The following is a 27,825-nucleotide window of genomic DNA, read 5'->3' on the forward strand; positions in this document are numbered from 1 at the left end:
CGTCCAGGGACCCTCTCCTGGTGACAGCTGTCCTGTGGGGTTGTATGTGGCCAGCACAGGCTCGTCACGTGGCAGTCCTGCCCGGAGAAGCTTGGCAGGGGGAGTAGGGCAGTCCAGGGGCGGCTGATCACAGGCAGCTTCTCACCCGGCCTGCCACGCCTCCCACAGGGCCTGCACTCAGCCAATCAGCTCCGCCAAGCTCCGATCTGCAAGGCGGAAGCCAGCCTGGTTCCTGGCTTTGGGGCTGGAAATTATGGGATGAGGGCCTGGGGCCCCACTGGAGGCACCATTTAGTGTCAGGACCCCAGGAACCAGTCCTCCGTCTGGCCAGAGAGACGCTGGATTGTGGCATTTCTCCAGCTGCTCCCCAGGGGGAGGGAGGACCTCTTTGAGGCCTATAGGCCTAGCTTCTGACCCTGGCAACACCAGGCCCCAGCCTGCCTGAAGACCAACAAGTCAGAGGGCAGCAAATTTTTAACTAGGCCCATTGATCATTAACCAGAGTAGGAAGGAGTCCGAAGTCAGCATCTCTTGGGGACAGAAACCAGCTGGGCCTGGAGCCTCCTGCAGAGATGCTGGGCCCCAAAGTCTGGTCCTCTGTGAGGCGGGGGCTGAGCAGGGCTTTGTCCAGGACCATGGGGAGCTGGGCCTCAGGGGAGGGGAGGAAGATGGACATCTCAGGCATCTACCCCCCCGTGACCACCCCCTTCACTGCCACAGCCGAGGTGGACTATGGGAAACTGGAGGAGAATCTGCACAAACTGGGCACCTTTCCCTTCCGAGGTAAGTGGGGTCCGCCCCCTGTGGAAGTTGGGGAGATGTGAGTGACCCTGGTGTCCTGAGCCAGAGACCAGAGGAGGGTACTCAGGCTCTGTCAAGCTGCTCTGGGACAGTAGGCTACTCTGCGGGTCATTTTCTGATGAGAGAGGAACAGGTCCCTGCTCTGGAGTCAGGAGACAGGCGGGAAGCTAACTGCTGGCCTGTGATCTTGGCTGGAATCTCACCTGCCTCAGTTTTCCCAACTGTAACCTGCTATGTTTGTTAAAAAAAAAAAAAAAAAAAAAAAAGTTCTTCATCCAGCATTATTGTGGGGATCAAACTAGGTAACGGGTGGGAAAGCTTTTGTCAACCAGACACTCTACGCAGATGTGATGGCAGCCTGGGTGTCACATGTGGCAGCCCAGCCAGCAGGCTCATCTCCCTCAAAGACTTGTGTGCATAGTCTCTTCTAGACAAAGCCTCCCTTGGCCAAACTAATTCCTGTTCTGGATCCTCTGGCTCATTTTCCCCATTACACATGGATTCCCCCCAACCTGAGGTCAGGGACCAGATCATATTTGTGATGCTCAGTGTAAAACACAGCCATGGGTGCAATAAATGAAAATAAAAAGTGGCAAAGTTTGCCCATCCTGCCCTGCCCACTCTAATCCGTCTCTCCTGGCAGTGCTCCGAGGCAGTGCTCCCAATAGCCCCATTTCACAGATGGGCATCTGGCGCTCAGCGTGATGCTGTTATTTGCACAAGGTCACTCAGCTAGTAAATGACTGAGCTGGGATTTGGACTTGGGTTGACTGCACAGCCATGCTCAGTTTCACTCCACTGCACTGACTGCTGAGTCCCTAGATGGGATCATTCCAAGCCATAGACCCTGGTTGGCACCAGCATGGGAATGGAGTGGTTCTGACTGAGGTGGTGCCATGGAGCTGAACATACACCCTTGATTCAAAACACAGCTCTGGAGTTCCCGTGATGGCACAGTGGTAACAAACCTAACTAGTATCCATGAGGACTCGGGTTTGATCCCTGGCCTCACTCAGTGGGTTAAGAATCCTGCGTTGCTGTGAGCTGTGGTGTAGGTGGCAGATGTGGCTCAGATTCGACCCCTAGCCTGGGAACTACAATATGCCACAGGTGTGGCCTTAAAAGGACAAAAAATAAAACCCCAACCAACAAACCAAAAACCCCACAGCTCTGCCATGATATAGCTGGGAGCTAATCTCTCTAAACTTGAGTCTCCCCATCTGACTCGTGGGAGAAAAAATGGCCATCACAGGAGGGTTGGGAAAAAGATCTGAGAGAATGCAAGGGAAGACATGCTTGTAAATTGTGAAGATTGCCATACATTAGAAGGTGTGGATTCCAGCAATTCCCATTGTGGCTCAGCTGGTTAAGAACCTGACACAGTGTCTGTAAGGATAAGGGTTCGATCCCTGGCCTGAGACTCCTCTTGTGTCTCAGTTCTGGAGTGATGTGACCCTTCCCCAGGGGATAGCGAATGCTCTGTGGACAGCTACACAGAGCAGTGACACAAACTCTAAGTACGTTTCTGCTGGGGCTTATCTCACTGGAGCCGGAAGGATAGAGATCTGGTACTCTAGAAGCAAAGCGAGAAGCTCCTTGAATCTCTAAGAGAAGAGAAGACTCAGCTTCACCTCCCAGGTTCAAGGACGCCCCAGATTCAAGGGTAGGGGGTGTGGGGAGGTGGGCTTTGCATCAGTGTCTGCCTGCACCCCAGGCTCTTTTCTGGACCCTTCCTTCTCCTCGCCACACTCCTGAGGCAGGGTCGAGGGGGCAGAGGTGGCTGGGAGCACAGTCTGCTGTGGCTTTGGCAGGGCGGCCACTGGTCCACCTGACATTCAAGCTGCCCTGGCACATCTCTCTCTTACCCACACACACAGGGGAGCAGGAGGCTGTGTAGGAGAGCCTAGCTTGCTGACTTAATAAGACCTGGGTAAGGGAGTTCCTGTCATGGTGCAGTGGAAACGAATCCAACTAGGAACCATGAGGTCAAGGGTTCCATCCTTTGCCTCGCTCAGTGGGTTAAGGACTCGGCGTTGCCTTGAGTTGTGTTGTAGGTTGCAGAGCGGCTCGGATCTGGTGTAGCTGTGGCTGTGGTATAGGCTGGCAGCTACAGCTCTGGTTCGACTCCTAGCCTGGGGACCTCCATATGCCACGGGTGCAGCCCTAAAAAGGACAAAAAGACAAAAAAAAAAAAAAAAAAAAAAAAGACCTGGGTAAGAATCCTGGTTCTGCCCCTTACGGCGACCTTGGAAAATTCACAGAAGCCTTCTAATCTGGTTTCCTCTTTTTCAAATGGGAACCGAGCCACAGCATTCAACACAGTCCTCCCAGGAAGCTCAAACCTGGGGCCCCAGCACAGGAGCCATAGGGTCCTGCCACTGCTCCCAGGATGAAGCCAGAGAGCCTGGGAAGGGAGCAGTGAGCCACTTTAGCTCTAAAATCTGTCTCCTGGAGTTCCCGTCGTGGCGCAGTGGTTAACGAATCCGACTAGGAACCATGAGGTTGCGGGTTCGGTCCCTGCCCTTGCTCAGTGGGTTAAAGATCCGGCGTTGCCGTGAGCTGTGGTATAGGTTGCAGACGCGGCTCGGATCCCGCGTTGCTGTGGCTGTGGCATAGGCCGGTGGCCACAGCTCCGATTCAACCCCTAGCCTGGGAACCTCCATATGCCGCGGGAGCGGCCCAAGAAATAGCAACAGCAACAACAACAACAACAACAACAAAAAAAAGACAAAAAGACAAAAAAAAAAAATCTGTCTCCTTGCCTGTTCCTTGCCCCCTACTGCAGCCAACACTCAGGGGTGGAGGAGGGACCCATCACATTTCACAGTGCCAGGGCCTCCTGCCATGGGTTAAAGGTCCTCCAAAGAGATGGGAACCTGCCCTTGATGAATCTGTGACCATTTAAGAGAATCTTCTGGAAGGCATTGCCTGCAACTGAATAGTTCTTTTTATTTATCTGTGTTTTGGCATTGTTAATTTGTACTAATTATTTGAGTAAAGCATAATCTCTTAAAATAAAACTCATGGAATTGCTCTTATGGTGAAGCAGGTTAAGGATCTGGCATTGCCAACACAGCAGCCTGGGTCGCTGCTGTGGCATAGGTTAGATCCCTGGCCCAGGAACTTTTCCGTGCTGCAAGCACAGCTAAAAAAATAAAATAAAGAGTTCCCGCCGTGGCACAGTGGTTAACGAATCCGACTAGGAACCATGAGGTTGCGGGTTCGGTCCCTGCCCTTGTTCAGTGGGTTAAGGATCTGGCGTTGCCGTGAGCTGTGGTGTAGGTTGCAGATGCGGCTTGGATCCTGAGTTGCTGTGGCTCTGGCGTAGGCCGGTGGCTACAGCTCCGATTAGACCCCTAGCCTGGGAACCTCCATATGCCATGGCAGCGGCCCAAGAAATAGCAAAAAATAATAATAATAATAATAAATAAGATAAAATAAAATAAAATAAAATAAAATAAAAACTTATAACCAGAGACCAGAGGGAGGAGTTTTTGCAGAAGGTCCTTTGTCCCTGAACTCATACCCACAAACAACCTCAAAGGTGAACTTTGAATTGTTATTTCCAAATGAGGTGAGTGGATGACCCCAGAGCTACTCTAGCAAGCCCGGAGAGCTGACATTTCCCCAAAACTTTTTTTTTTTGTCTTTTTGCCATTTCTTGGGCCGCTACCACGGCGTATGGAGATTCCCAGGCTAGGGGTCTAATCGGAGCTGTAGCCACTGGCCTACCCCAGAGCCACAGAAACGCGGGATCCGAGCCGCGTCTGCAACCTACACCACAGCTCATGGCAACGCCGGATCCTTAACCCACTGAGCAAGGCCAGGGATGGAACCCTTGACCTCATGGTTCCTAGTCAGATTCGTTAACCACTGAGCCACGACGGGAACTCCTGCCCAAAACTTTAAGCTTCTGTTATTCCCTTATTATGAAGGATAAACCATGGTTTCTTGGACTAAGGTATAATATTTTGTGTATATTAAAGCCACTACCTTGTTAAATACAGTATTTTAAAATATCACAATTTTAATAGTCCTATTTTGGCATTAAAAAATGTGGTATATGGAGTGCCTGTTGTGGTGCAGCAGAAACGAATCCGACCAGGAACCATGGGGTTGCGGGTTCGATCCCTGGCCTCACTCAGTGGGTTAAGGATCTGGCGTTGCCACGAGCTGTGGTGTAGGTCGCAGATGAGCCTCGGATCCTGCATTGCTGTGGCTGTGGGGTAGTCTGGCAGCTGCAGCTCTGTTTCAACCCTTAGCCTAGGAATTTCCACATGCCACAGGTGTGGCCCTAAAAAGAAAAAAAAAAAAAAAAGTTGTATATGCCTCTGGGAGTGGACCAGGGTTCTTTCTACCCTGAGAGGCCCTGAGTATAACTTGGGATTGGAGGCCAGACTCTCAGTTGTCTGTACATCTAGAGAGCCTGGCCACCTGTCCCAGCAGCTTTTAACCTGAACTGTGCCCACTTACAGGAGAGTCGAGGGTGTGGGCAGATTCTAGGTTTGCAGGTATGACACTAAGGCAAGAGGTGGTGGATCCCTATCCTGGAACAGCCCAGGGATCTAGGGCTGGGTGAAGCTTCCTGTCCTGTCTAATCTTCTCAGCCCACTGCTTGTCTTCCCCCAATTGTGACCTCATGTTATTCCAGAATGTGCTCCTTCCTGGACCCCTTTTTCTTCTCGACCCTGATGTGTAAGGGGGCTGGAGGCCACAAGTGGGGAAGGAATGCACAAAGCTGGCAGTAGAGAAAGACACTAGACTTAGGCAGCCAGGAATGGATGCCAGCCCAGCCAAGTGGGACCTTTGGCCATGGCCAGCCTGACCCAGCAGCCTCTGCCCCTTGGAGACCACCAGATTGAGAGGAAGAGAAACCAACGACTGGAAGATAAGAAGGTCTGAGCTGCAGAATAGGTGACAAGCAGAAGGCAGAAGGGACTCAGAATTGGGGAAGGTGCCCTTCCCCCGGCCTCAGGGACAGCTGTCAGGGTGGGAGAAAGGTCCCAGGCCTCAGGCCATGCCTGTCAGACCAGACATAAGGGATGCCATGGCCTCTCTCCCGCCCCCCGCCCTCCCAACCACCTTCCTCACAATGGGGTTCATTGCTGAGGTGGGAGGGGCCTCCTAGGGAGGGCACAGCAGGGGGCCTGCCTGGCAGATACCCTCGGGGAGCCTGTCTTTTCAAGCATGAGCCATACCATCTGGGCTCCCCCACTTCCAGTGTGCTCTTAGCTCTGCCTGCCTGGCGTGGGGTCCTGGAGACTTTCTTGGAGCTCATCCAGCAACCATCATGCAGGGTGGTGCTGGGAACCGCCCTCTTCCTCGGAGGTGGAGGCCTCATGCTGTGGATGCAGAGGAAGAGGAGAAGGAAGGCAGCTTCTGAGGGTGCACAAGATGAGCAAGAGCCACCAGAAAGCCACGAAGAAAAGAACGAGAACTGGATCAAATCGCACTTTAGCCGTCTTTCCGAAGAGAAGCTGCCCGCCGGAGGAACAGCCGGGACCAGCAGCACGGCCGGGGGCAACTGCGGCATCACGGGGGCTCCCCAGCCTGACGGTGGCATCGGAGAGGCCAGCACGACAATCCCCGGGGAGACCTTCACCACCAGGCAGGGAGAAGACGGCGCGGCTCTTCACCGGGAGTCCTTCACCAGCAAGCAGAGGATGTCTGGGACCTTGGTGACCAAAGAAACTCCCAAGGAGTCTGAAAAATCCTCGGCCACGGAGGAGGCCACGTGGGCCGCCGTGGCTGCCTGTACCAAGGACATTGACGCCAAGGGACAGCAGCTGGCCAACTCCATGCTGCAGCGTGTCATGGCGTGCCAGAACTCAGGCCACCTGGAGTCCAAGGATATCAACCAGGAAGAGCTGAAAGCGCTCGAGGAGGTGCAGTTAAAGCTGAAAGGCAATTTCTTCACCCAGCGGGAAGCCACCATAGCTGGCGCCAACCACACGCACACCTTCCATAGTCACCAGGGCCACCAGGGTCATCCAAGCCACCCGAGCCACCAGAGCCACAGCCTGCCCAACCGCAGCCATTAGACCACCTAACCACGGATGGACATGCCCCTTCCCCCAACAAGGCTGGCACACACAGGCCTGTTTTCTCTCCGATGGGGCAGCCTAGGTGGCCCAGACTAAGATGCTGCCGCCCAAAGCCCCTCTTCGTCAGGCCCCCACAGGAGTCCTGGGCCCTTTTGACTCCTTGAGCAAAGGCTGCCACTGATGTCCCCTGATGAAGGAAGAGCTGGGTGGAAGCCAAGCAGACGCACAGGCCCCTGAAGACCCACTGAGAGGCAATGAAAGAGGCCGATACCAGGAGCAGCCAAGAGCACCTGATGCCAAACGCCTGGACCTGAGCCAATAAAGCCTTGAACACCCTCACTTAGAGTCTGGGGCTCTGGGGCCAGCCTCAGGTGCGGGCAGGCCAGTGGGGAGAGGGTTCCTCCTGCCACGGCCTCTGGGTGGGCTCCGTAAAATTGATTCCTGGGTCTCAGGTTCTGGGGAGTCTCCAGGGGGCTCAACACCCACTGCCCTGCTGTTGCCAGAGAAAGAGAAGCAGCAGCCGGGAGCTGGGAGGAGAGACAGGATTTCAGAGGCAAGGAAGTAAACAGGGGTGGGAGGTGGGCCCGCTGTTCTCTTGGTACCACCCTCACCCTGTATACCCCTTCTCACGCTGTGCTGTTTTCCTGCCCCCCTGGCACCCGTGTTCGTGCCTCCCCACTATCCACCTATAGAGTGACTGTGTTGCATGCTCCCTCGTTTTTGTGTTACTATGGCTGGGCTGTCACTGCTGCAGCTCAGCTAAATAATAGTGTTAGTGGAGTTTCTGATGTGGTTCAGCAAGTTACCAACCCAATGAGTATCCACGAGGATGCAGGTTCAATCCCTGGCCTTGCTCAGTAGGTTGAGGATCTGACATTGCCGTGAGCTGTGGTGTAGGTTGCGGATGCAGTTCGGATCCTGCGTGGCTCTTTGGCTGTGTGGACCCGCAGCTTCAGCTCCGATTCAACCCCTAGCCTGGGAACTTCCATATGCCACAGATGTGGCCCCCCAAAAAGAAAAAAAAATAGTAGTAGTATTAGTACAACCAGTAGCTCCCCTACCCCCTTTCAGGGAGTTTTTAGTATATGATTGCTCTGTGTTGTGTTATGATGCAGCTAGATACTACACTAGACACAAAGAAGGGAAGTTAACAGCCACTAGACTCTTGTCCGAGAGTCTGCAGGAAAGGTGGCGGGTTTCCCAGATCAAGGCTTAATTCCATTAAAGCTCTTTAGGAGATTGCTTAAGCATTTCATCAGGAGTTTTGATTTCATTCTGGGGGAAGTTATGAATTACATTATGCAAAAACGTTCTGCCCTAGACCAGGTTTGGGACAATTTTCTCTTATACAAAAAAATTGTCGATAGGAGTTCCCATTGTGGCTCAGTGGTTAACGAATCCGACTAGGAACCATGAGGTTGCGGGTTCAATCCCTGGTCTTGCTCAGTGGGTTAAGGATCTGACGTTGCCATGAGCTGCGGTGTAGGTTGCAGACTCGGCTCAGATCCCGCGTTGCTGTGGCTTTGGCGTAGGCTGGCAGCTACAGCTCCGATTAGACCCCTAGCCTGGGAACCTCCATATGCCATGGGGGCGGCCCAAGAAATGGCAAAAAGACCAAAAAAAAAAAAAAATTGTCAACAGGTAGTGTCGTAGGCGTCAATGGGGGCCAAAACGAGGGGGATACCATCCTTGACCTTGATGCTTCTAGACAATGTAGGACAAGTGCTGGGCAAGAACAAAATGCTGTGGAGCACAAGGGGGAGGGGATTGAGAGGCTAAAGCTAGGGAGGTATTCCAGGCAGAGGGGACAGCGGGAACAAAGTTCTAGAGGCGGGAAGGTGGCAGTGTGTCTGAGGGAACTTGACAGTCAGTTTGCCTGGAGGGCAACATTTGGAGACAGGCAAAGGGGAAGAGGAAAAGCCCAAAAAGTGACTCCAAATCCTCAAGCCAAGAAGTCTGTTGTGTCCGATTTCCTCATTTGACAGCAGGGACCAGTTCGAGAAATGTTGCCTACTCCCACAGGTGTGGGTGGGAAATTCAAGGGATCTGAGCATCTCTGCATATTTTTGAAGAGGCAGCAGGAAAGGACAAGGAATAGGGAATAAAAGTTCAGAGGAGAGCTGTCCAATGGAGGCTTGATCCCAGGAGGACTTCTTGGAGGAAGCAGCAATGATGACAGGCCAAGGCCAAACAGTGACTGGGGGATACTCCTTATATAAAAGAGACTGTAATTCCTTTGGGCCACAATAAGTCACCACATTGTGCATCTCCAGCCCCCACCCACTCCCCTTACCAGGCCACGCTGGTTCCCCAGAGCAGCCAGAATAACCATGGGGGCAAAAGAAGGAAGCTTCCAAAATGAGCTTCTTTCCTCTTAGAGCTGGAGGGGGCCTGAGAGGTCCCTGGGCAACCTCCCTCCTCACACGAGCCATCCTCCCCCCTTCAAATAGAAAGCTGCCACCTTCCTGATTGAAGGCTTGAGTCCATGCTCTGACTCCATGATGATCGCAGCTAACACTGAGCGCCAGGTAATAGCTCTTCTAAGCACTTTACGAATAGGATCTCGTTTAAACATCACCCGCCTTTGAGAAGGGCACTAATGTTCCCCTCACTTTTCAGTTGAGGAAGCTGAGGTTTGGTTAAGCCATTTGTCCCAGAGCTCATAGCTGGTGAGGGGCTACATTGGGTATTAAACCCAGGCTGCTCTGACTTCAGAGTCCTTGTATCTGACCACTTGGCTCACTGCTCCCCGCTTCCCCACCACTCACTTTCCTCACACCAGACCTATCCAGGACCCTGGCCTTTTCCTCTCCTTTAGCCCCGCCTCTACATCAGGGGTGGCACTTTGGGCCTGACAGTGGACATCTAGTCAAGGAGAAGGAGGGGGCTCTTGGCAGTATCAGGTCACAGACTTCCAAGGGCTTTCTTTCCTGCACATTTTCTCATTTGAGCCTTTAAGACAGCCCTATAAAGTAGGGTTTTCTTGTCATCCCATGGGAAAGGAAAGGGCATCTGAGAAACATGACACGATTGCCCAATAGTCAGAGGGACTCAAGTCCAGTACTTACCTGACTCTGTCACGCTTCTCCCCCAGCCTGGCATTTCTTCCTTATTGGGAGCCAGGCCTGGGTCGGATGCTCCCTTAAATGAAACGAGGAGAGGCCACGAAGACGTGCAGCCCAGGAGCCTACTTCACCTCCAGAGCAAGAGACCCAGATGTCCTGCCATTTAGGTCAAGTTCACTTGTGGGCCCTGACGCTTCTGGAACTGACCACCAGAATGAAAGGGACTTTGAGAGTGAGTGACTGTGGCTAGAAATAACGCCTAAAGCAAGAAACCCCCTTTGAGGGGCTGGCAGGAAGGGCTGGGGAGGAGGTAGCAGAAGTTTGATCTCTAAATCCTTAGCCAGAGGATGCTGGTCCAGTCGTAGCTGGACCTTGGGATTGGCAACTCTGTGAATGGGATGACCTACTGGGAGAATACGAGACCTTATGTAGTGAAACAGCGGAGGCTCCTACCATGAGCTCCTGGCCTGACATGGAGGAATTGATCCTGAGAAGGCGATCCAACAGAAGCCAAAAGTGTTTGCCTCAAGATGGTCCCCATAATGTTATCAAGGCAAAAAACTGGGGGAAAACGCTAAGTATCCAGTGAACTCTTCCGGCAACTCTCTCCACAGAATCTAAGGGTGCAGTGAACAGCATGCAGAAGGGCTTGTGGGAGTTCCCGTCGTGGCTCAGTGGTTAACGAATCCAACTAGGAACCATGAGGTTGCGGGTTCGACCCCTGGCCTTGCTCAGTGGGTTAAGGATCCGGCGTTGCTGTGGCTGTGGCGCAGGTCGGTGGCTACAGCTCCGATTAGACCCCTAGCCTGGGAACCTCCATATTCTGCGGGAGTGGCCCTAGAAAAGGCAAAAAGACAAAAAAATAAATAAATAAATAAAAGGGCTTGTGGTAAAAAGTTGACTCTCCATCACACTATGTCCCCTAAGGATGACTCACAGGAACAATCTCTCTTGGTCCCAGTGCCAGGAAACTCTGTGTTTCTCCAGCGCAGCTGCTTTGATTTATCTTGATTTCTGCATATCTCTCAGCTGACCATGTTTCCCTTTTAGCTTTGACTGTCGGGAAGCTCCAACTCATATTTCTGGCTCATTTGTCACAACTGGATGGCAGGGATTTTGTTTACTAATATTGCCCTAGCTTTCTTTTCTTTCATTTCTCCTGAACGGTCTTCTAGATATTAATAATCTCCGTGTATTTTATGTTGTATTTAAGAAAAAAAAATTTTGGGAATGGAATGGAGAGGAGAAGGAAGAGGAAAGAGAAGGTTAAATGAAAAAAGCTGAGAGGAAAATGGTTTAACATTCCCTTCAGATTTAGCTGAAGAGTGTCAGTTCTCCTGGTCCCTCACGGACATACAAAGGCTGATGCCTTTAACTGGTAATGTTAGAAACTGCTCAAATGGTGGATAAAACAAGAAAATGCAAAAGAAAATAATGAGATATCGTCATTTTTCACCTGGAAAATTGGCAAAAATTAGTTCTGACACTACCCAGTATTGGCATCAATGAACACTAATGGTGTCTTCTATGTGCTGATGGACTATGGATAATTAGAAGCTTGGTGGAGTTCCCTGGTGGCCTAGCATTAAAGGATTTGGCATTGTCACTGCTGTGGCTCAGGCTCTATCCCTGGCCCAGGAACTTCCACTGTCACAGGCATGGCCGGAAAAAAAAAAAAAAAAAAAAAGGAGCAGTTTGGCTCCTAAAGGTGCATTTACACGTGACTCAGCAATTACACACTGAAGTATCTAAATTGTAGAGAAAATTTTTTTTCTTTTTTGGCTGCCCCATGGTACATGGAGTTCCTGGGCCAAGGATCAGGTCCAAGCTGCAGTTGTGATCTAAGCCACAGCTGCAGCAATGCCAAATTCTTAACCCACTGTGCCAGGCCAGGGATCGAACCTGTGTCTCAGTGCTCCCAAGACACTTCTAATCCCGTTGTGCCACAGCAGGAACTCCAACTGTAGAGAGATTCCTAAGCATGTGTTTTCAGCATTATTTGTAACAGCAAAAATAACTATTCTAAATGTCATCAAATGGAGAATGAAAAGTAAATTGTGGTCTAACCTCCCAAGAGAATATTGTATAGCAGAGAAAATGAATGAATCAGAACTACCTGTACTGTTATGGACAATGCTCGAAACAATGGTGAGCAAAAATGGCAGAAGGTTATCTGATTCCATTTCTATAGTTTTAAGTGACAAGAAAGATATTCTATCTTCTTTATGGGTCCAGATACATGTTTTGAGGGTATGAAGATATGGGAACAATAAACACTTGAGACAGAACAGCGATAAGGACAAGGAAGGTGACCAGGGGAGTGTTGTCACGGGTGCTGTGTATACCGATGTGCATTATATTATTATCCATTCTTTTTGGTATGGCTAAAACATCTCATTCAAACAAACATCTCATTCAAACAATCCAACTAGGAACCATGAGGTTGCAGGTTCGATCCCTGGCCTCGCTCAGTGGGTTAAGGATCTGGCATTGCCGTGAGCTGTGGTGTATGTAGGTTGCAGAGGCAGCTCAGATCCCATGTTGATGTGACTGTGGCGCAGGCCAGCAGCTGTAGCTCTGACTGGACCCCTAGGCTGGGAACCTCCATATCCAGTGGGTGCAGCCTTAAAAAGAAAAAAAAAAAAAAGAAAAAATGGTGTGAACACTCTCACCGCAACTGGGTAAAACACTCCGCCTGCATCAGGACAAAGATGGAAAGGAAATGTGTGAAGTGCCACGTTGTTGGGGAGGGAGGAACATGGGTGAGTGTAAGTCCAATATCCAGTTTTTCATAAGCGGATGAGAAGGTGTTGCTGGCTGTGATGGGGCCTCTCTCACAGGTTTCGTGGTCCAGGGTTCCAACGGCGAGTTCCCCTTCCTGACCAGCAGCGAGCGCCTGGAGGTGGTGAGCCGAGTGCGCCAGGCCATGCCTAAGGACAAGCTCCTGCTAGCCGGCTCCGGCTGCGAGTGTGAGGCCATGATGTTCGGGGCCCCGGGCGTGGCTGGGTGTGGGGGGCAGGGTCCTCAGCCCTGGGGCTGGCTTCAGTCCAGTCTTACTCTATCTCTTGTGCACTCCTTGCTTGCCCCAGAGACCTAGCCACCCCTTCTTCCTCCTGCTCTCAGCCTCCAAGGCCTGAAGGGAAGACTCCCTCTTTCTTCCTGCAGCCACTCAAGCCACAGTGGAGATGACGGTGAGCATGGCCCAGGTCGGGGCTGATGCCGTGATGGTGGTGACCCCTTGCTACTATCGTGGCCGCATGAGCAGCGCTGCCCTCATTCACCACTACACCAAGGTGGGAGTGAGGGGTGGGCTTGGCTTTAAGGCTTGGGACCAAGAGGAGGCTGGGTGAGATAGCAGTTCTGCCTGGGGAGAAGAGGGGAGGGGAGAGAAGCTGGGAGCAGAGTGGTGAGCCTACTTCCCATGAATGGCAGCTTTGGGAAAGGGGAGGGACGCCACTGTGAACCAACTGTGAGACAGTGGGCGACTGATCTAACCAGGCTGTTGCTGTTTCCTCCCCTCTCAGATGGGAGGAATGATGGAATCATCCTCCTAGGGAGGTGTGAGGATGGAGTTCGATCAGAACATAGAGGACTTAGGAGTTCCTGTCATGGCAGTGGTGAACGAATCTGACTAGGAACCATGAGGTTGCAGGTTCGAATCCTGGCCTCACTCAGCAGGTTAAGGATCTGGCGTTGCCGTGAGCTGTGGTGTAGGTTGCAGACGCGGCTTGGATCCTGCATTGCTGTGGCTGTGGCATAGACTGGCAGCAACAGCTCAGATTGGATCCCTAGCCTGGGAACCTCCATATGCCCTGAGAGCAGCCCTAGAAAAGGCAATAAAAAAACAAAACAAAACAAAAAAAACCCCCAAAAAACCATAAAGGACTTGGGAGTTTCTGTTGTGGCTCAGTGTGTTAAGAACCCTGCATAGGAGTTCCCACTGTGCCTCAGTGGATTATGATCTTGATTGGTATCCATGAGGTTACAGGTTCAATCCCTGGCCTCACTTAGTGGGTTAAGGATCCAGTGTTGCTGTGAACTGTGGTGTAGTTCACAGTTAAGGCTAGGATCTGGCGTTGCTGTGGCTGTGGCGTAAGTTAGCAGCAACAGCTCTGATTCAACCCCTAGCTCAGGAACTTCCATATGCAGCAGGTGCAGTTATAAAAACAAAAACCAAAAATCACAAAGGACTTAGAACTGCATCTGGCACACTCTAACTATCACCCAGTTTAGTGGTTGCGATCAGGTGCCAAGCTCTGTGACTTCTAGTCCAGGAGGGAGCCCTGGGAGAGGTCCCCTGCAGAGACCCAGGCCCGGGGCAGCTGCCTTCCCCCCTCTTCTCTCCTCCCCTCAGGTTGCTGACCTGTCTCCAATACCTGTGGTGCTGTACAGTGTCCCAGCCAACACGGGGCTGGACCTGCCCGTGGATGCGGTGGTCACGCTTTCCCAGCACCCGAATATCGTGGGCATCAAGGACAGCGGTGGTGACGTGAGTGGCAACAGCTCTCAGCTGGGGCACCCCCTCCTCTTTTTCTGCCAACTTCAGAGCAGTTCTGGGACCCACTTCAGTCCTGGGCCCCTGTGTGGGTTCCCTCTGCCCTGTGGGCTCTCTGGGGTTCGTCTGAACTTTGGGGCATTTCTCTGGGACCTGGGCACGTCTTCTCCCACACTTGCCCAGCCCCATCCAGGCTGGTGGCCCAGCTCTGACACCAGCTTTGCTGTTGCAGGTGACCAGGATTGGGCTGATTGTTCACAAAACCAGGAGGCAGGATTTCCAGGTGCTGGCTGGATCGGCGGGCTTCCTGCTGGCCAGCTATGCTGTGGGTAGGCTTCCTGCTGCTCTCCAACTGTGATGAGAGATCAAGATAAACCCAGACAGCTGGGTTCTGCTGGGAGAGACGGTGAGGGCTGGGGCTGGGTCTGCAGAGGGCCTTTGCCAGCCTGCCTGCTCCGAAGCCTCAGAGGCCAGGCCCGCTTCTCGCTTATCTGAATAGTGGGTGCTCGTAAGTGACCTTATTGGGCGGAAGAGGGTGTCTGTGTACAATCCCTGGCCTGTGGTGGGGATGTCTGTAGTTTGCTCTAAGTCCCAGGCTCCCTGCTTAGGTGACAAATTTAGGTCCTCTAATCTCACCTTGCAAATCATTCTCTGAGGGCAGAGACCGTGGGGCCCTTCCCACGAGTCCGAGAGTGTGTTTTCCTCCGACCCTGGGCCCAGGCCAGAGCGAGTTGTCAGGCGTGCAGGGTAGGGCGGAGGATCTTCAGCTGCCTGATCAGATTCTGTTCCAGTCCAGGAACCTAGGAATGTCACCATTAAACCAACTGCTCTTGACCTTGGGGTCAAAGTCCTTGAGTTCAGGTTGGAGTAGATGCTTCCCTCCCCTCAGCTGAAGCCCCAGTGAGTGAAGATTTGAGTGACAGTTTCAGCAGGGGCCATGCTGGTTCCTCTTCTCTCTGGTCTCTGCAGACTTTGGCTGGTGGTGTAGGTCCTGGATAATTCCCCTCGGCTATGTCCCAGTCTCGAAAGGGGGGAGAAGAGGGGACCCACTTATGCTACATTCCTGAGAGTGTGGTAGATGGAAATAGCACGGCTCTGGATCTGGGGATCTGAGCTGGAATCTGAGCTCTGCCATTTATTCACTGAATATCACTGGGCAAGTTATCCCACTGCTCTGGGCCCGAGTTTCCTCTCTGCTATGCATGGAGGTCTTGGGAGGACTCAAGAACATCGGCCCTGTGTCTGCCGTAGGACTTGGCACATAGTAGGTTTTCAGTAAATGGCAGCTATATTAGCTCACTCCAGATTGCCTGTTCTCTCTCCAGTCTGGAGGCCACTTTGCTCAGGATCACTTCTACCTAGCCTTGGAATCACACTCACAGGCTTGGCAGAAGTGGCAGGACCTTTGGAGATCACAGCCAGCCCGTTTTCATTGCCCAGATGAAAACAAAGAGGACGAGAGACAGCCCAAGATTTGTCCAAGTTCATGCAGCCAAAGGGAGGAAGTGCCCGGTCTCCTGTGTCTGGAGCATGTTCCCCTCCCTTTCCCTCCCCACCGCGTCCCAGGCTGAATTCTCTGGGGGGAATAAAATTTCAGTAGAGCAAAGGCTTCCTGTCTTTTCCACCCGCTTCCAGGACTGATGAGTCAGGGGGCTATTGGAGGAGCGTGGGGATGTCAGCTGGCAGGTGAGACTTTACTCTGAGGGGAAAGGGGTGCAGAGGAGGAACTGTCCTTGAGTTAGGCTCTGCTCCCTGCCCCCAGCCTGGGAGATTCTATGTTGAAGATGCTGGAAATATCCTCTGTGGAAATCTGTACTCTGTGAACGCGCAGAGCATGCGTTAGATGTGGCTAACCAGGGTGTAGAAATCCACAGCCTGTCTCCCCAGAACAAAGATGTGCCGGGGACCAGGATTTGGGATTCTCTGCAGGAAGAGGCTCTGGCTGATATTCTGCATTTTACTCTGTGGCAGGAGCTGTGGGGGGCGTGTGCGCCCTGGCCAATGTCCTAGGGGCTCAGGTGTGCCAGCTGGAGCGACTCTGCCTCACAGGGCAATGGGAAGATGCCCAGAAGCTGCAACACCGCCTCATTGAGCCAAACACCGCGGTGAGCTCCCAGCCAATGGCCCCAGAGTGAGGGTGGTCTGTGTCCTCATTGGAGCAGGAGCCAGGACTGGCACAGAGGTCCCCACTTAGTCTCTTTTCTTTCAGAAAGTCCTTTTCGAGAACACTCCAGTATGGGACTGCTTTGTGCCTCCCCAGCAAATCTTGACTTCAAAGCGGAGCCCCATTGGGTCTCAAACTTAAATGTGCATTAGAATTCATTTAGGGAGCTGGTTAAAATTCTACTCCTTTAGGAATGCCAGGAATAGGCATTGAAACAAGCATCCTGGGTGAATGTGACATAAGGAATCCTGGAACTTTACTTAGAGAGGCACTGCCTAGAGGAAGGGAACCCTGGGCCTTGAGAGCAACTTTTCAAGGGTCCAGATCTTGAAAAACAGTGATTGAAAATAATAGAGGAGTTGGAAGGCTAGGGGTATTCAGAGCCCGGTTTTCCCAGGAGAGTCCTGTCTTCAAATAATCCATTCTGCAGTCAGACCATGTACCTTCATTCTGTGTTGGGCGAGTCAAGGAGAAAAGGCAAGATGGAACGCCTGCCAGGGACAGGTGACGCTGTGCAGAGCCGTACTGGCACCAGAAGCTAAAGGAAAAATGCGTGTTCCTAGAGAGACATGTTTTTTTTGTATATTTTCAGTCAAATTTTTTATTTTGAGATAATTATAGGTTCACGTACAATGGTAAGAAACAATACAAGGAGATCCCACGTATTCATTACGTGGTTCACCTAACAGCAACACCTTACAGAACGACGGCACAATTTCATAACCAGGATTTTGACACTGATAAAGTCAAGTACAGAATATTTCTGCCACCATATGTATCCCTCTGTTATTCTTTTATAGCCATACCTACTCACCTCCTTCTCCTACCTCCTTAACCCCCAGCAACCACAAATATGCTCATCATTTTTATCATTTTATCAGTTTGACTGTTCTATAAATGGAATTATAGAGTCTATAACCTTTTGAGATTGGCTTTTTTCACTCAGCATAATTTTCTGGCAATTCGTTCAGGCACGTGTAGCAATAATAGTCTGTTCCTTTTTATTGCTGAATAGTAATTCATGATGTGGCCATAAACGACTTGTTCAACCAATCACCTCTTGAAGGAGAATTGGTTGTTTCCAGTTTAGGGATATCAAAAGCTGCTATGAACATTCATGAACAGGTTTTTGTGTGACCAGAACTTTTCATTTTTTTCTGAGATAAATACACAATTTTGGGAGTTCCTGTCGTGGCTCAGTGGTTAACGAATCCGACTAGGAACCATGAGGTTGCGGGTGCGATCCCTGGCCTTGCTCAGTGGGTTAAGGATCTGGCATTGCCGTGAGCTATGGTGTAGGTCGCAGACGCAGCTCGGATCCCGCGTTGCTGTGGCTCTGGCGTAGGCCGGCGGCTACAGCTCTGATTCAACCCCTAGTCTGGGAACCTCCATGTGCTGTGGGGGTGGCCCAAGAAATGGCAAAAAGACAAACAAACAAACAAAAAACACCACAATTTTGTTTGCATGTTTGGTGTTTTAAGAAACTGACCAACTGTTTTCCAGGTTAAGTGTACCATTTTTTTTTTGGTCTTTTTACGGCCTCACTCAAGGCTTATGGAGGTTCCCAGGCTAGGGTCAAATTGGAGCTGTAGCCACTAGCCTACACCACAGCCACAGCAACACCAGATCCAAGCAGCATCTGCAACCTACACCACAGCTCACAGCAACACTGGATCCTTAATCCACTGAGCAAGGCCAGAGATCAAAGCTGTGTCCTCATGGATGCTAATCAGATTCACTTCCACTGAGCCATGACGGGAACTCCTGTATTTTTAAAAAAATTTTAAATTATAGTTGACCTACAATGTTCTGTCAGTTTCTGCTGTACAGCAAAGTGACCCAGTTATGTTTCTTTTCTCACATTATGGTGCATCAATTTCCATCACAAGTGATTGGATATAGTTTCCTGTGCTCTACAGCAGGATCTCATTGCTTATCCACTCCAAATGCAGTAGTTTGTATCTACTCACCCCAAACTCCCAGTCCATCCCACTCCCTCCCCCTCCCCCTTGGCAACCACAAGTCTGTCCCCCATGTCCATGAGTCTGTTTCTTTTCTGCAGATAGGTTCATTTGTGCCATATATTAGATTCCACATATCATATGGTTTGTGATATCATATGGTATTTTTCTTTCTATTTCTGACTTACTTGACTTAATATGAGACTCTCTAGTTCCATCCATATGCTGCAAAGGGCATTATTTCGTTCTTTTTTATGACGGAGTAGTATTCCATTGTGTATATGTATCACATCTTCTTAATCCATTCATCTGTCGATGGACATTTAGGTTGTTTCCATGTCTTGGCAATTGTGAATAGTGCTGCAATGAACAGAGTGGTGTATATATCTTTTTCAATGAAAGTTTTGTCTGGATATATGCCCAGGAGTGGGATTGCTGGATTATATGATAGTATTCAGTTTTTTATTTGAGCCCCGAACCAAGGAAAAATTAGTCTGCAGGTTTTCCATTGCTAAAAACTACTGTGCTAAATAAGTCTGAGATGTGCATTATTTAGTTGCTTATTTGAAGAGAGAAAAGCAATGTATTCCAATACTTATGGTAACTTACTCTCACAGAAAATTAAAATTTCCAGAGAGATCTCCTTAAGCTACTCAACTTTGTTTTGGTTCTGCTTATACTCTAGTATAATTTCACTGCAAGTGCTATACAATTTCTTATTTTATATCTAATGAAAAAGACAATAATTTTAAGAGCCGTATCTCTGAGGAAGCCTTTTTTGTTCATTCTTCAGGTATGTATATTAAAATAAAGTTACCAATTCTCTCAATTCAAGAGGTCCAGCTTCAACCCTATGGTTTGTTTTGATTTGAAACACAACACGTGAAATTACTTGTGTCTAAATAATGCACTCAAATTTAATTTTTTGCACCAAGGACATCAAAAAGGGGGGCTAGTTATCTTCTCTAAAAATGATCGCTTGGTCGGTGTGGAAAAAGAAGGCTTGTGTAACTCCTCACACCAGTAAAAAGTGCCTCTGACTCCACTTAAACGTCTACAATTAAAAACAAAACCTAAAGAAAAATTGCCCAGTTATCTTCAAGAATTACTCTTCATTCTTCCTTTAATCTGTGCCCACCACCACCACCATCACCGCCACTCGCCTGCTTCCCCCCCATTTTGTATTTACGTCAGTGTCAATGTATGAGTGATCCAGTCTCTCTGCATCGTTACCAGCATTTGATGTTGTGACTTTTTTTTAACCATTCTGATAGACATGTCATGACATCTCATTGTGGTTTTTTTTTTTTTCTTCTGCTTTCTTTGTTTGTCTTTTTAGGGCCACACCCTTGGCATATGGAGGTTCCCAGGCTAGGGGTTGAATCGGAGCTGTAGTTGCCGGCTTATGCCACAGCCACAGCAACGCCAGATCCGAGCCACATCTGCGACCTACACCACAGCTCATGGCAACGCCAGATCCTTAACCCACTGAGCAAGGCCAGGGATCGAACCCACTTCCTCATCGATATTAGTCTGGCTTGTTAACCACTGAGCCACGATGGGAACTCCTCTTTCTTTCTTTCGTTTTTTTTCCACCTTCGGGATATGGAAGTTCCCAAGCCAGGGGTCGAGCCACAGCCACTGTAGAAGCAATGCTTGTGTTGTGAGCCACACGGGAAGTCCTCATTGTGGTTTTAATTTACATTTTTTGATGGCTAGTGCTAACGAAAATCTCATCATATTTATTTGTCATCTGTATATCTTCTTAGATAAAATGTCTGTTTATGTCTCTTGCCCATTTTTTTAATTAATTATTTTTAAACTGTTGCCTTTTGGAAATTCATTATATCTTCTAGATGCTAGTCCTTTGTCAGATATGTGGTTTGAAAGTATTTTCTCCCAGTCTGTAGCTTGTCTTATTCTTTGAACAAATCTTTTGAAAGGATAATAAAAAATTTTTTAATTTTGAGGAAGTGCAGTTAATCAACATTATCTTTTGTGTTTATGCTTTTGATCCAAGTCTAAGAACCCTTTGCCTAGTGCTGGATTTTGAACTTTTAAAAATTTTTTTCTTTAAAGTTTTATATTTTAGAAGCCTGTGATCCCTTTAGCGTTAATTTTTATGAAACGTATGAGACTTAGATCAAGGTTCATTTTTTTTTCTTTTCTTTTTTGACCTATAGATATCCATTTGCTCCAGCACCATTTGTTGAAAAGATGGTCTTTCCTTTATTGAATTACTTTTGCAGCTTTGTCAAAAATCAGTTGGGTGTATTTGTGTGGGTCTATTTCTGGATTCTCTCTTCTCCCCATTGATCTATCCCTCTGTAATGTCACACAGACTTGATTGCTGTAGGTGTGTAATAAGTCTTAAAATCAGGTAGACTGATGCCTCCTGCTTTGTTCTTTTTTTTTTTTTTTCAAAATTGTTTTAACGAAACTAATTCCTTTGTCTTTCCATATAAATGTTAGAAAACTACTGTCTATCTATATCTACAAATACCTTTGCTGGGATTTTGCTAAACCTGTATACCAATTTGGGGGCAATTGGCATTTTTACTATGTTGTCTTCCAGTCCTTGAATATGGTGTATCTCCATTTACATAGGCCTTGTTTGATTTATTTCATCAGCATTTTGTAGTATTTGGCCAACAAATCCTGTACCAGTTTTGAGAGATTTATACCCAAGTGGCTCATATTTTTTGAGTTATTATAAATGATATTGTATTTTTTTCTTTTCCTTTTTTTTTTTTTTTTTTTTTTTTTGTTGATTTTTAGGGCCGCACTCATGGCATATGGCGGTTCCCAGGCTAGGGGTCCAATCAGAGCCACAGCTGCCGGCTTACAGCACAGCCACAGCAATGCCAGATCTGAGCCGCGTCTGCGACCTACACCACAGCTCACGGCAATGCCGGATCCTTAACCCACTGAGCGAGGCAGGGATTGAACCTGCAACCTCATGGTTCCTAGTCAGATTTGTTTCCACTGTGCCACAACAGGAACTCTAATATTGTATTTTTAATTTCACTACTCATATGTTCATTGCTAGTATGTACAGGAACACAACTGATTTTTGCTTATTTATCTTGTATCGTATGACTTTGCTGAACTCTCTTATTAGTTCTAGCAGTTTTATTTTTTTTTCCAGATTCCTTGGGATTTTTCTATGTAGACAATCATATCATCTACAAATAGAAAAAGGTTTATTTCTTCCTTTCTGATCTGTATGCCTTTTATTTCTTGTCTTGCCTTATTGCACTAGAACTTCCTGCACTATGTTGATTAAGAGTAGTGAGAATGGACATACTTGCCTTGTTTCTGATCTTAAGGAAAAGCATTTAGCCTTTCACCATTAGGTACAGTGTTAGCTATAAGGTTTCTGTAGATACTCTTGGGTGAGTTGAGGCAGTTCCCCCTCTTTTCCGGTTTTCAGTGAGTTTTTAAATCATGAATGGGTGTTGAATTTTTCTGAATTTTTTTTCTGCACTAATTAATACAATCTTGTGATTTTTTTTTCCTCTTTAGTCTGTTAACATGGCAGGTTATGTTAATAATCTTCAAATATTGAACCAGACTTGTAAACCCGGAATAAACCCCACTTACGCATGATGTATAACTCTTTATATATTGCTGAATTCCCTTTGCTAATATTTTGCTAAGAGTTTTTCTGTCTATATTCATAAGAGATATTGGTGTACAGTCTTTCTTTTTCTTTCTTCCCTGATTTTGTCTGATTTTGGTAACATGGTAAAAATTGCTTTGTTAATTGATTGGGAAGTGTTTCCTCCTCCTCTGTTTTCTGGAAGAGACTGTGAGGATTAGTGTTAAATCGTCTTTAAACATTTTTGAGGGAGTTCCCGTGCTGGCTCAGTGGTTAACAAACTCGACTAGCATCCATGAGGATGCGGGTTCGATCCCTGGCCTCTCTCAGTAGGTTAAGGATCCGGCATTGTCATGAGCTGTGGTGTAGGCCGGTGGCTACAGCTCTGTTGGACCCCTAGCCCGGGATCCTCCATATGCCACTGGTGCAGCCCTAAAAAGACAAAAGAGAGAAAAACAAACAGACATTTTGGAGAATTCTCCAGTGAAACCATCTGGGCCTGGAGATTTCTTTTGGGGGAGTTGAAAGAAATAAGAGCTCCCTTCTAGGCCTCTACTGATCCCTCCCCAGCTGGAAGGGGGAGCAGTACCTCCTTACTGCTCCCCATGTGGCCTCACGGACATCCCTCCTGTGTCTAGTGGGGATGGTCTCCTTAGTGCAGAGCAGCAGTCAGAGTTCTGACTCTCTTCATTAGGCCTCTTCTGAGACCATCCCTCGTGGGCACAGGGTACTCTTTACCGCTGAGTATGGGGTAGAAATTCTGGCCCCCAGTTCAGCCTTTGCTGGCCAGGGTGTGGGTGGGGCCACAGGTTTTTATTGTGGGATTTGGCTGGAGTAGACCGATTATTGATTATTAACTAGCAATTCTCCATCTTGCTCAGCTGCCCCTTCCCAGTCCTTGGCCAGAGAGAACAGGATGTGGTGGGGCTTTTTTATTTTTTTCTTTCTTTTTTTCTAGCATATGGAGGTTCCCAGGCTATGGGTCAAATCGGAGCTGCAGGTGCCAGCTCGGATGTGGGATCCGAGCCTGCATCTTCGACCTATACTACAACTCAGGGCAAGGTCAGATCCTTAACCCACTGAGCAAGGACAGGGATTGAACCTGAAACCTCATGGTTACTAGTTGGGTTTGTTACCGCTGAGCCACGACAGGAACTCCTTGTGGGGCTTTTCTTGTCTGTGCTTGTTGGCATTTCAGGGTTACTTGCTCCTTCAGCTCCAAGTCCGGGCCACGGAGCTTAGCACTGTGCTGTTCCTTGGGTCCTGAGGCCCCTGGTTTGTCTCTCTTCTCTCTGCCTTTCACAGTCTTATGTTTGTTTTTACATAATGTCCTGGGGGTTTTAGTTCTACCTTTTGGGAGGAATAGAGAATTGTATCCCTATTCCATCTTCCTGGAATTGGAAGCTCTAAATAGTTTTCTAAATGGTGAGTTTTCTCTCCTAAAACATTAAAGTAGTTGGAGAAAAAAATTGAAACATTTAAAAGTAGGTGCTTTAAAATTCACAGCATTTTTTTCATTTAAAATATTTTATCTAGGAGTTTCCTGGTGGTTCAGTAGGTTAAGGATCCAGCATTGTTGCCATGGTGGCTCTGGTTTACTGCTGTGGCACAGGTTCGATCCCTGGCCTGAGACGATTCTCGTGCTGTGGGCATGGCCAAAAAGAGATATTTTTATCTATACCAAAAACATAACTGATTAGAATTTTAGGAGTTCCCATTGTGGCTCAGTGGAAGTGAATCCGACTAGGAACCATGAGGTTTCGGGTTTGATCACTGGCCTTGCTCAGTGGGTTAAGGATCCAGTGTTGCTGTGAGCTGTGGAGATGTGGCTTGGATCTGACGTTGCTGTGTCTGTGGCGTAGGCTGGCGGCTACAGTTCCAATTTGACCCCTAGCCTGGGAACCTCCATATTCTGCGAGTGAGGCCCTAAAAAGCAAAAAAAAAAAAAAAAAAAAAAAAAAAGAATTTTACTCCCCTGGCTTGAATGGAAGCAAACACATCAAAACAATTTTTTTGCCCAAATCCACTTTTGTGTACATAGGGACACACATGATTAGTCTGCCTCAGGCTACATTATGACAGGGCATGGCTCTGTTGGATCCTGCCTTTATTTAAAACTTTGCCAAAAAAACACAAAAACAAAACAAAAATGGCAAAAAAAAAAAAAAACAACCTTTGAAGATAAATCAGTAAACAAGTGGGAGTTCCCATTGTGCCTCAGTGGTAACGAACACAACTGGTATCCATGAGGATGTGGGTTCAATCCCTGGCCCTGCTCAGTGGGTTAAGGATCTGGTGTTGCTACGGCTGTGACATAGGCTGGCAGCTGTGGCTCTGATTTGATCCCTAGCTTGGGAACTTCCATATGCCACAGGTGGGGCCCTAAAAAGAAAAAAGAAAAAAAAAACTTTGGCATTTTTTGCATTAAGGATTTTTTTTTGCATTGATTTTTTACTTTTTAAAAAATATTGCATTAAATATTTGTCTTGTGACAGTGTTTTTTGGTGGCCCCTCAAGTTTTGCCTCTGAGACGACAGTCCCAACAGAGCCAGGCAATGTTTTGTTCCCTAAAGCGGTGGGCAGACTCCAGACTTCCCCACAGTTTGTATCTTTCCCTCCAAGAGACAGATTAACTCAGATGTAGAGAAAGGACAGCTGAGGAGGCAAGCGTGAGTCTCCCTGGGTGTGAAGGTTCTCCTGGGATAGGACGCTCTAAAAATAGGGCATAAGAATTGGAGAAATGAGGGTCTTTCCACTGAGGCCCCCACCCACCCAAAGGCCCAGGCTGTGCTACACATTCTGGACATGCCACTGCGTTAGGACCTCCACTCTCCCACTCCCAGCTGCCTGCAAGAAGGTCCCAGAACCTACCTGCCCCCAGAACAGGAAGAGGAGCTTCCAGGCCTCTTGGCGTCTGGGCTAACAGTGCTATTTTTCTCATCCAATTCTTGTGATATGGGATCTCCTAATTTTTACAGACGAAGCAGCTCGGGCTGCCCCTTGGGAAGAGAGGATGCTGCCATCCTAGCCCTCGGCATGCCATCCTCTCTTACCCTTCCCTCTGTGCCTGGTCCTGTGCCAGCTCTGGGCACACACTCAGGAATGCCTTGGACACCTGTCTGCTGCCTGCGCTGTAGGCTCAACCACCCCAAGAGCAGCTTGATGTCACCTTGTTGCCCTGCCCTGCTCGAACGCAATGTGCTTCTTCTACCCTCCTGCCCAGCCGGCCTCCTGCCCCGACTATATTTAGGACTTTCCATGGTTCTTACCTCCAAAGCATTCCACCGTTTCTCAGGGTCTACAGAGGGCCAAGGCAGAGCTCTTCAGACACCTCTGGTGGGAGAAAGCATTCCTCTAGCTATTTCTTGTTTCCATTGTCTCTCCCACCCTACTCAGGTTTTGGGTGAAAAGCCCAGTTTGTTGGAACATCATGGCTGGAGCAGGGCCTAGGAGGAGGCTTCCTGAAGCCTACTGGCCTCTACGGCTGAGTAGGTATTAATCCTTCATTGATGCTTCTCAACCTTTTTACCCCAAACAACCTCTTTTTATTATTTTTACCCCTCATGAAGCCCATATTTCGAAGGTTTTACCTTCCCTCAGAAGAAAATTTTATTACATAATAATTACTTTCCTAGTTTTTAGGTAGTCAAAGATTAACCTAAAACTTCCCATCAGCATGAAACAACTAGTTGCAATGCTCAAAGAAAAGAAATCTGATGGGTTTTTTTTGGGGGGGGTTGTTTATTTATTTGTTTGGACTTTTAGGCCCACACCCACAGCCTATGCAAGTTCCCAAGCTAGGGGTCCAATCAGAGCTGTAGCTGCCAGCCTACACCGCAGCCACAGCAACACCAGATCTGAGCAGTGTCTGCAACCTACACCACAGCTCATGGCAATGCCAGATCCTTACCCCATGGAGTGGGGGCCAGGGAATGAGCCCACATCCTCATGGATACTAGTCGGGTTCGTTACTGCTGAGCCACTACGGGAACTCCAAATTTGATGCTTTATTTTCTCCACGCATGATTTTAAAGTATGACAATAGCTCTAAGTCTCCCATTACAATGGAAAAGACGTTAGAGATCCTGTGGTCTGGCCCCTGCATTTTTTTAGGCAAATGAACTTGCTCAGAGAGAAGTTAATGATACAAGGTTACACAGTGTAACTTCTTTGGACACTGACTCCTTGTTTTCCCTGTGGCAGCATTTGGATTGGGGTCAGGGAGGAGGGATGGGGGGATGGGGGATGGGGGATGGGGGCGACGTTGCTGCTGGGGTGAGAGAAGGTGGGCTGTGCCTGACTTCCCAGGCCCTCTGTGCCCTGGGTCAGGTTCAGGGACCTGGGCTGCAGACCAGTGATGGGACCCAGACCAGGGATGCTCTACTGCCCAGACCCACAGCGCTGCCTCTCCCATCCCAGCTGAGGATGCACTGCCACTCTCCTCCCTGATGGCGTGGATTCTCTCCCCAAACCAAAGGAGGCGCCTTCTGTCCTCTAGCCTAGGTTCTGGCATTGTGTTCTTTACTGCCCACCTGCCTTCTGGATTCCCAATCTGCTCAATCTAAGCCGCATAGATTCAGCAGAGTTACTTTACAGGAGGAGGAGGGTGGGAACCCTGACTTTCTGAAAATGACACATCTGGGTCCTGGACGTGTGTGGGCAGGGGACTCCCTCCCCAGTCTCTTCTAACAGGCCCTGCTTCGCAGGTGACCTGGCGCTTCGGGATCCCGGGGCTGAAGAAAACCATGGACTGGTTTGGCTACTACGGAGGCCCCTGCCGCGCCCCCTTGCAGGAGCTGAACCCGGCCCAGGAGGAGGTGCTGCGTTTGGATTTCACCAGCAACGGCTGGCTCTGAGGACCAGGAGGGGACGGCCAACCTGCTCCCATCTCAGCACCTGCCTTGCACTGGCAGCCTGAAGAGGAACATGGGTGGCGAGGGTTCGAGGCTCCCTTTCTCGCTTCAGTCCTCCAGGTAGCCTCTCTCCTGGCACTGCCATCACGCTCATCTCCTGCTCTCCCAGCCCAACAACCTCTGGCATTTGTATCCTGAAATCGGGGTCTCTGGAGACCTTCAGCCTGGGAAGGAGCAAAGTGACTTGTCTCCCTACTGTTCCTTCCTCTCCCCTGAGACATGTGAACCAGCAGCCAGAGGGGACGGACAAGGGGGCAGTTGGGCACCAATAAGCCATGTTTTACCGAAAGGAAGACTGCTTAGACTTGGGGGTACAAACCCAAGTCCAGTACAACACAGCGGGAAACCCAGGCAACTCCTAGGAACCCAAGTTCTGACTCCTTGCACTCGTTTGGGAAACCTGATCAGAAAGGGGTCACTGGTCCTTCAATAGACCCCCGAGCTGCATTCTAGCCCTTTCCTAAATCTGTGTGCTTCATCTCACATCGTCTCTAGCCTTGATCCCCACGGTCAAGTGCACCAGTGAGACAGCCCCATGGCTTGCTAGAACTGGTAAATAATGACACCTGGTGGATAAATGCTATATTCTAGAAAACTGTTCTAGCCACCCCGAGTCTGAAACATTAGGAAAAGGGACTTGGCCTGAGACAGGACCATCCCCTTGTCTATACACACTCTGCTTCTATTGTTGAGAACAATTTGTTATTGCAATAAAGCTTAATAGGTTAAACTAGTGTGGCTATGTATGGATGGACACCCCACTGCTATGCAGGTTTCCTGC

General features: G+C 49.0%; 2 protein-coding genes across 2 annotated transcripts; both read left to right on the top strand.

Annotated features, from left to right (window-relative positions):
- Positions 213-27,774, top strand: HOGA1 (4-hydroxy-2-oxoglutarate aldolase 1). Its single transcript, NM_001190169.1, is given in 7 exon segments — positions 213-783; positions 12,751-12,879; positions 13,076-13,203; positions 14,265-14,399; positions 14,638-14,734; positions 16,377-16,510; positions 26,838-27,774. Coding segments are annotated over 7 exon segments (984 nt in total). The 5' UTR covers positions 213-572; the 3' UTR covers positions 26,988-27,774.
- Positions 4,632-12,744, top strand: C14H10orf62 (chromosome 14 C10orf62 homolog). The gene has a single exon (XM_021074392.1). The coding sequence runs from the start codon at positions 5,844-5,846 to the stop codon at positions 6,840-6,842; it is 999 nt and encodes a 332-aa protein (XP_020930051.1). The 5' UTR covers positions 4,632-5,843; the 3' UTR covers positions 6,843-12,744.

The sequence above is a fragment of the Sus scrofa genome, chromosome 14 (assembly GCF_000003025.6).
Source record: "Sus scrofa isolate TJ Tabasco breed Duroc chromosome 14, Sscrofa11.1, whole genome shotgun sequence".
Lineage (NCBI taxonomy): Eukaryota > Metazoa > Chordata > Mammalia > Artiodactyla > Suidae > Sus > Sus scrofa.